At 44.5% G+C, this 8,881-nt stretch overlaps 1 protein-coding gene and 1 long non-coding RNA gene across 4 annotated transcripts in view; one reads left to right on the top strand and one right to left on the bottom strand.

The window, feature by feature from the left end:
• The window catches only part of LOC107990053 (uncharacterized), a 5,607-nt gene extending 2,496 nt beyond the window's left edge, over positions 1-3,111 (bottom strand). For 2 of the 3 annotated variants that reach the window (XR_003052839.1, XR_003052838.1), the window contains exons 1-2: positions 2,959-3,111; positions 1,939-2,743 (exon numbers count right to left, since the gene is read on the bottom strand). This is a non-coding gene — a long non-coding RNA (uncharacterized LOC107990053). The remainder of the gene's footprint in view (positions 1-1,938; positions 2,744-2,958) is intronic. The other variant, XR_001761596.2, reaches the window with a different exon arrangement.
• A 132-nt stretch (positions 3,112-3,243) lies between these two features.
• chm (CHM Rab escort protein) lies at positions 3,244-8,818 on the top strand. The gene is given in 19 exon segments (XM_017041685.2): positions 3,244-3,364; positions 3,674-3,740; positions 4,527-4,599; positions 4,694-4,818; positions 4,908-4,981; positions 5,051-5,104; positions 5,189-5,233; positions 5,369-5,403; positions 5,485-5,610; positions 5,700-5,816; positions 5,894-6,005; positions 6,085-6,307; positions 6,475-6,549; positions 6,630-6,737; positions 6,806-6,875; positions 6,959-7,055; positions 7,664-7,762; positions 7,844-7,989; positions 8,081-8,818. Coding segments are annotated over 19 exon segments (1,956 nt in total). The 5' UTR covers positions 3,244-3,312; the 3' UTR covers positions 8,339-8,818.
• Positions 8,819-8,881: the final 63 nt, after the last annotated feature.

The raw sequence follows: 8,881 nt of genomic DNA, 5'->3' as shown, positions 1-8,881 counted from the left end.
ACCAGGGAGTGGCTTCACAACAACTACGTTACTGTTCTTGAATGGCCCAGCCACAGCCCTGACCTAAACCCAATGGAGCATCTGTGGAGAGACCTGAAAATGGACGTCCACCAACCTCCACCGTCCAACCTGACAGAACTGGACAGGATCCCCAAATCCAGGTGTGAAACACTTGTTGCATCATTCCCAAAAAAGACTCATGGCTGCATTAGCTCCAGAGAGTTCTTCTACTAAATACTGAGCAAAGGCTCTGAAAACTTAGGACCCTGTGATGTTTTACTGTTTCTTTTTTTACTACATCTGCAGGAATGTCAACAATTCTGTGGTTTTCTGTCAATAGGGGGCGCTGTGTGTACGTTAATGAGGAAAAACAATGGACTGGAATTTTTTAGCAAATGGCTGCAATACAACAGAGTGAAACATTTAAGGTGGTCTGAGTACTTTCTGTACCCACTAATTATTTTGGACTGAAATTGACTACACGCTGGAGTCTGTCGGTTCTGACAGTGTTTTGAATCACGTGCATCTGCGCGATATCATAGCACGGGGGTCGGGAACCTATGGCTCGCGAGCCAGATGCGGCCCTGTTGATGACTGCATCTGACTCAGTTAAATCTCAGCTGCATTTCTTAACCCAATAACTGATAGCATAGCGCGGGGGTCGGGAACCTATGGCTCGCGAGCCAGATGCGGCCCTGTTGATGACTGCATCTGACTCAGTTAAATCTCAGCTGCATTTCTTAACCCAATAACTAAAATAATTTCTCTGATATTCAAGTAAAACGTTACAGAAATCAGTGTTAAAATAATCGTGTATTTGCCGCGGCAGCATACTCTTTCCGTTGTGTTAAATATTTGCGGTAAAACCATCAGCTTGGTACGTCATCGTCAACTTTAGCCTCCTGCTACATACACAGGACTAGGAACGCTAAACTTTTTTCATTTTGTTATAAAGGCAGTACCTTTACTTGTAATTCTAGGAAAACCGATTCAAAGATATGGTTCGATTTATCGGCAATGCCACGGGGAATATACACTAATAAAGAGGAGACTTTGTAAAAACCACCAACCTACAGAGGCACATGGATAATCACACAAAGCGTGTTCTCTCACCGTAGATGACGGTCTGGAGCGACATTGTGTCTTGTGGTTAGTGAGTTAGTGACGTTACTTCGCTGCTATTTATTCATTAGAGTTTAGCGACAGACTGCGTGGGTGCCCGACCTGCGGGATTGAAAGTCACCTCTTTTCCAGCTTCCAGAACACATCCAGCAAAAAACAAATGCACAGTATATTGTTAAAAAAAAAAAAAAAATTAAATCCATGTAAGGGCCATGTAAGCGAAGTGAGAATATAACAGTGAAAAATTTAAGGTGGTCTGAGTACTTTACGTACCCACTGTATTTATGGAAATATCTGCTGCGCAGTTGCACGTGATACGACAGACTGAAGTGTAAAATCAATTTCAAGTCAAAACCGATTTAACATACAAATAGACTGCCAGTCTTTATGTTTATTTATAAGTAATTAAGGCGGACAAGGCTACCGAACCTTGTTTGGCAGCCCCCTCCCCAGACTAGTCGATTTTCAGTCAAATTTGTAGCGGTTGAGTCGACCAAGACTGAGTTGATTACAGCCCTAATAAACAGAAACTGAATGTTTCTCTGGAGGTTCTACTGTTGTTGAATGTGTTGGTGGGGAAGTGATAATATCACTGGAAGGATGTCAAACATCCACTTCCGGTTTTTCTTCCTCCTTTTAATGTTCTGGTATTTATTAATTGAAGGGAAAAAAATATGAAGGTGCCTCAAACGTTTACATTCTGGATAAGACTCTTCCCTCTAGTGGCTGCATCCAAAACGACATTCTAACATGCTTGTGTTTTGGAACGACAACAAAACTTGACATCAAAATGACTTCAGTCTCTGTTCTAGTCACCTTATCTTTTTCTAGCCTGTGACTCGGGTACCTTTGGTACCTGAGTCTAATCGAGTTAGCCGTTCTTTTAGGTAAGATTGCCTCCATGTCCTTCCATATCTGGTTTCCCCTGTTTGGGTGTGTTTGAACAAAATTTAAAATTGTCCCATCATCCTCCTCCGTGTAGAGTCTTCTGACTAGTAGAAAAAAGGAACCAAAGTGTGTACTTAGTTACTGCAGTTTACAAAAGAAAAGACCAGGTCTTTTGACCAGTTCTGTCTCACCATTTTTGTCTGTTTGCTGTTGTTGGACATCTGACTTGTATTTAATAAAAGCCTGGAACTCCTGAATTGCTTTGTGCAGTCTTTTTGAAGGTTCAAAATGCCCTGAGACACAAACATAAAATGTCAAACGCATATAGAAACACTTGGATATCGGTTTGAAGCTAATTCACCAGGAAAAACATTCACTGTCCAGTGGAGACTTAATTTCTTCATTTGTTTGCTCCATTGAGCTGTGTGGACTGGCTGAACATCCTCCTCTACTGGAGCTGAGTGGAACTGACAGCAGAGTCTTAGGTCACAGGTGGCTGTGAGGAAAGAAAAGGATGAAAAAGTCAACTACTGGTCACTGTGACACACCGCTGTACCACTGCACATGCCACCAAATGTGGCCTCTGCTTTTAACCCATCACCACGACAGTCAGCAGGGGGCACCAGTGTGTGGGGATGGTGCCATGCTTGGAGCACTTTGGTGGTAACTCGGCAGCTGGTGGACTCCAACCTGGAACCTTCCTGACCCAAGTCCACTTTTCCACTATAGCCCCCTAAATAAATTCATCATTAAATAATTAATTCAGTGTGTCATTAATTATTAAATGTATCATGAATGAATTAAAATCAATTTAAATATATGAATGTGTCATTGAATGAGTTGTTAAATAAATAGAAATTGTATTTCTAATTATTTCTAATTATTTAAATAATTAGAAATTGTATTTCTAATTATTTAACAACTCATTCAATGACACATTCCACTTACATTTCATGTAAAACATGAAAGTGGAGTATCAGTACCAGTCCGTGACCCAGAGGTTGGAACAAAATCCCAGGTGGAGACATGGAGGTTGTCATGAAGCACAAACGTGACTTTCTTCTCAGTAATGGTTCAGATGAACAGCACCAGAAGAACGTTGACAAACTAAAGATGTTTTTCTTTGTCTGTTAACATTGTAGATATTAGTGAAATAACAACGTGTATAAAAACTAACACTCAGGTGACGTCATCATTTATTAAGTAATATTTACTAAAACTAACCCTAATCTTATAAACCGGATGTTTCTCAACACGATGAGGTCATCATTCGTCGCCCTCACGTGACTTCTTGTTTCCGTGATGGCTGCTGTAGATCTACCGTCTGAATTTGACGTAGTCATTCTTGGAACAGGTAAGGCTTCATCCGAGTCCTGGTTCTTCTAATGATCCGACCCGGATGTGGGTGACTTCTCTGTAATACATATGACAGAAACTCGGAACAGAACATGTCGAAAAGCTCAGTAAATACTGTCAAACATGATGTCAGGACACCGCGCCGAGTTAGCTCAAGGCTAACGGACCCTCCATTTTAAATGGCAGCGGATAAAATAGCAGTTACTTTCCTTTTACAGTGTCCAGCTTTATCTCCTGTTTTTCTCCAGGGTGAGGGTTAGGTAGACTCACCCACTGACTGACTCATGATTTGAATGGTTCCTTCCAGGTCTGGTGGAGTCGGTGGTGGCTGCAGCCTGTTCCAGAGTAGGACAGAGGGTTCTCCATCTCGACAGGTAAGATTCACTCCCGATTCTATTATGGGATGTTGACCAGTTAACAGGAAACAGAATAGAATAGCCTTTATTGTCCTTGTACAGTGTACAACGAGATTTGAGCGCTACTCACTTGGTGCAAAAAAAAAAGAGTAGAAGAAAGCAAACATATAACAATCATATCTTTGGTGTGATTAGTTATTGCACATAGTTGTTTCTTTATTGCACAGTGATCAATATGATCAGTAAAGTGTGAAATTGTGTGGACTATTTTAACTGGTTCTGTTTCTATTGTTCACTGCTGAGATAGCTTTCGGGAAGAAGCTATCTCTGAGTCTGTTTGTCCTGGTTTTGTGTGACCTGTACCGTCTGCCTGACGGTAACATGTTGAACAGAGAGTTACACTGGAGTGGGACAGGTGGGACAGCTGGTTCTTGAAGAATTTTCCGTTTTCATTATCAGTATTCCTTACAGATTGGCACCAGATTAGGAAATGTAGTACATATACTGTAGTACATATACTGTAGTACATATACTTTAATGTAACAAATACACAGACATTTGAATTGCCATCAAAAATGAAGTATTTCTCAGCAGAATGAAGGAATTTCAAATGAAACGACGGCACAGAGGTGAAAGCCCAGTCCTCCACGTGGCCCAGTCCTCCACGTGGCCCAGTCCTCCACGTGGCCCAGTCCTCCACGTGGCCCAGTTCTCTGATCCCCGTTCCAGACTCCTGTGCCATAGAACTGTCAGGTTAGATCAGGTCTGAGTCTTTTATTGTGAAGTGTGTCCTGTGCGTTGTAGGCGGAGTTACTATGCCGGCAACTGGGCCAGTTTCACCTTTAATGGACTCCAAGACTGGATCAGGGAAAGTCAGGTGTGAACTCAGCTTTGCTCTGATTGGCTGCAGAAAACACCAGCAAATGGTTCAAAGAAAGGTGTGTGTTTGTTGTTTGTTTATGTGAGGGTAGGAGCAGCGTCCTCCTGAGGAGCTCCAGGATTGGTCATCACTTGTCAAAGAAGGGGAGAAGCTTATGTATCTGCCCCACTCTGACTCCGCCTCCATCAGTAACATCGAGATTTATTGTTTCGCCAGGTAACAATTGATGTCATCAGTTGTGCTGTTTTAATTATTCATCTGATCTGGAGTGATTATGTGAACATCCAGTCTGGATTATTATTCAGTGTTGAAGGTGAAGAAGGAAAGGAGGAAGACGCTGAAGTTGGTCCAAACAGCACAGGAACAGAGACCTCAGCAGGTTTGATGCCGGTAGTCACATGACCTTCTGGATTATTGTTGAGACATTTGACTGTAATCCTGATGTCAGTTTCAATTCCAGAGTCAACAGAGGACGCATCCGATAATCCACTTGATGCTGCAGGTTTGACTTCGCCTCGGATTATGGATTGTTGATACATTCAATAAAAAGTCCACACCTGATCGTCACTTCCTGTTCCTCATCTAGATTCAAAACAGGACGGAGCAGAAGTGGAGCAGACACTAGCTGCAGGTTTGACAGATTAGTAATTCCTACTCTGTACTTCTCTGTCTGTTCTCTAAATCTTTCAAAACAAAACAAAACCTGTGAGTCAGCATATTTAATCTGGGATTCAGGATTAGGATCTGTTTACTGTTTTGATTCTAGGTGTGCAGCAGCAATCATCTGACGGACAGGAGCAGGTGAGGACAGCAGTCTGACCACATCTGTCTACTGTTGACTCTGTTGATGACCTGCTCTCATGAGATTTCGTCCAATCACAGACAGCTCAGGTGGAGACGGCACAGGCCTCAGGCTCTTTAAGCCAATCAGAGTCCACCAGGAAGAAGATCACCTTCTCCTACCTGCTGAAACATGGCCGCAGGTTTAACATCGACCTGGTCTCCAAGGTAACTCTGGTGTCATGAGGGTTGACCCGCCACTTCCTGTCTGTCAGCCAATCAACTTCTCATCATCTCTTGGTCCTTTTCTCCGCCAGCTGATGTTTTCCCGCGGCTCATTGGTCGATTTGCTTATCAAGTCAAACGTCAGTCGCTACGCAGAATTTAAGAATGTCAGCCGAGTCCTGACGTGCAGGGAGCGACGAGTCCAACAGGTCTGTCCTCACATGTCCTTATCCAGACCCACAAATTGGACCGTCTTTTTGACCGTGTCAACCCGTGTGTCTCTCAGGTTCCCTGCAGCAGAGCGGACGTCTTCGCCAGTCGTCAGTTGTCTGTGGTGGAAAAGAGGAAGTTGATGCGTTTCCTAACAACAGTCATGGAGGAGACGGAGGAGCAGGAGGGTGAGGAACATCACCTGACCTGTTAGTGTTTGAAAGTCAGGACATCGTGACTAATGTCCTCCTGTCCTCCACTCTGCAGCCTACAGGGGGCGTCCTTACCTGGACTTCCTCAGTGACCAGCAGTTGGGGGAAAACCTGCAGCACTTCCTGTTGCACTCCATCGCCATGGTGACGGAGAACACACCAACAGAGGTCGGTCTTGCAGCTACGCGTCACTTCCTTCGCTGCCTGGGTCGCTATGGTAACACGCCCTTCCTGTTTCCTGTGTACGGCCTTGGAGAAATTCCACAGTGTTTTTGTCGGTAAGAAATGTTTTATATTTCATTTTTCTTGGCTCTTGCATACGCTCACTTTCACACACACACACACACACACATTTCTAAGCCACAGAGACTGATCTGCGATACAATTGGCTGACATTGAGCATACCTTTAATCCTGCTTGTCTGTGATTGGCTGACATGTTATAGGATGTCCGCAGTCTTCGGAGGAGTTTACTGTTTGAGACACTCAGTCCACTGTCTGCTGCTGGACAAGGACAACAGGTACTCCCTTTGACCCCTGACCCCTTCCTCAAGTTCACTTGTGTGTGTGTCTGACTTTGACCCCTCCCTCTCTGATACAGGTGTAAGGCAGTCATTGACAGTCGGGGACAGCGAATCAGCTGTGGCCACTTTGTGGTGGAGGAAGGTCATTTGACTCTAGACATAAAGAAGGTGGCCACGCCCCCCAGGTGAGATCTGACAGGTCTGCGGCATCGACGCGCACGGGTCACTGCATTATTGGGTGATGATGTCACAGGAAGTTGTTTGTGTCTCCAGGTTGATAAGTCACAGACGACTCTGTTCTGAGCAGTGACTCGGAGCAGCAGGTGAGAAACGGTTTGGTTGGTCAGCCCAGGTCAGGTGTTGGTGGTCTTCAGTCCTCCTCACCAACCTGTCCTCTGTTCTCTAGGTGTCATTGGTCACTGTTCCTCCAATCACAGCAGGAGCTCCAGCAGTGAAGATGGTGGAGCTTTGTTCTTCTACCATGACCTGTATACCTGGAACCTGTGAGTCACACACACCTGGTCCTGCACGCCCAGTGCCAAACTCAAGGCCCGGGAGCCAAATACGGCTCGCCAAGCTGTTTTTTGTGGCCCATGGGAGCTCAAAAAACATTTAGTAAAGTCCAGGCAGCAGAGTTTTTTATTACACAACAATGAACAATATTTGTACCTTGAATAAATAATAATCCACTGTATTAGTCTGTTATGGACTGGTTACATCTATACCAGCGGTCGTCCACCTTTCCTGTTCCAAAGACTGGTCAGCCAGTACCAGCTGTTATTACAGACTGGTACCAAGGTGCTGAACATTGAAGGATCATCAAACTTTATTCTGTTTGGATCAGAGTCTGAATGATTATTTTAAAATATTGTCAGATTATCTTTAAATAAAGAAAGTAAATGGATATAAAAATTAAGTGGCCCCATACCAAATGACCTATGGACTGGTACTGGTCCGTGGACCCTGATCTGTACAGTCTGCCATTTACAACCGGCCTGGAGTGTTACGTCGAGTCAGATGACATTGTAACATTTGCTCCAGGTTGTGAAATCGCAGGAAAACATCTATTGAACACGTCAAATGTGTGCGTTTGATGTTTGTTTTCTGGCAGACCTGGTCCACCTCACCTGTCAATCAGTTGGCTCCGCCTACCAAGACCTGTCACCAGTGGTAACCAGAATGTTCAAGACGCCACAATCACACGACCAAGGTAAGACTGTGGCTCTGACAGCAGGGGGGGGGCTCACGTTCTTAAATGGAACAAATGATGATGATCTTACTGACCCCCCAGACGCCGGTCCCTCCGTCCTCTGGTGTCTCTACTTTAATATGGTGGATGGTTCAGGGGTCCAGGTCCAAAGACAGGACCTGCCATCAAACGTGTACATGTGCTCAGGACCTGACGGAGCTCTTGGCCACGAGCACGCTATTTCACAGGTGATCTGCGCACACACGCTTATGCATACATGAGTATAGAGACTGTTGTTATAATAAGTGTGTGTGTGTGTGTGTGTGAACATCTGTAAAGGCTAAGGAGATCTTCCAGAAGATTCTTCCAGAAGAGGAATTCTGTCCTCCAGCACCAAACCCTGAGGACATCATCTATGATGGAGATTCTGCCTACTCGACAGGAGAGGATGAGCAGGGGGAGGAGCTACAAGAGGGGGAGGATCTAAAGAAGGAGGAGGCGGATAATGAGAAAACCAAAGAGGTGGACGGGCCAAATGACAGGGAGGAGCAGAAGCAGATGGTAGAGTCATGTGATCAAGGGGAGGAGCTTCAGTGACAAGATAAAAGAGTTTGTCCATAAATGTCAGTGTTTTCAAGATCAGAGTTATTTTTCTTTTAATCTTGTGCTGATGTTTGGTCATCTGGTCCTCTTGTCATCTGGTCTTCTTGGTCATCTGGTCCTCTTGGTTCTGTGGTCATCTGGTCCTCTTGCTCCTCTGGTCATCTGATCCTCTTGTCATCTGATCCTCTTGTCATCTGGTCCTCTTGGTCATCTGATCCTCTTGTCATCTTGGTCCTCTTGTCATCTGGTCCTCTTGTCATCTGGTCCTCTGGTCCTCTTGTCATCTTGGTCCTCTTGTCATCTGGTCCTCTTGGTGATCTAGTCCCCTTGGTCCTCTTGTAGATCAGTGTGAGTCTAGAACATTAGAGAAACTTTAGTTGCTGCTTCAATGTGTTTTTATTATTCTGTGTAAATTATACTCATTCCAAAAGATCTAAAAGACAGATCTGAAGGCAATAAAGCCACCTGCTCCAATTCTCCCTCGTTCTTTCACACACACTTTTTACCACTCACTAAAACGGATCGTTTGCGTATTTG

This window comes from Cynoglossus semilaevis, chromosome 19 (assembly GCF_000523025.1).
Source record: "Cynoglossus semilaevis isolate Cse_v1.0 chromosome 19, Cse_v1.0, whole genome shotgun sequence".
NCBI classification, from domain to species: Eukaryota; Metazoa; Chordata; class Actinopteri; order Pleuronectiformes; family Cynoglossidae; genus Cynoglossus; species Cynoglossus semilaevis.
This window is presented reverse-complemented; position numbering and strand designations above follow the sequence as displayed.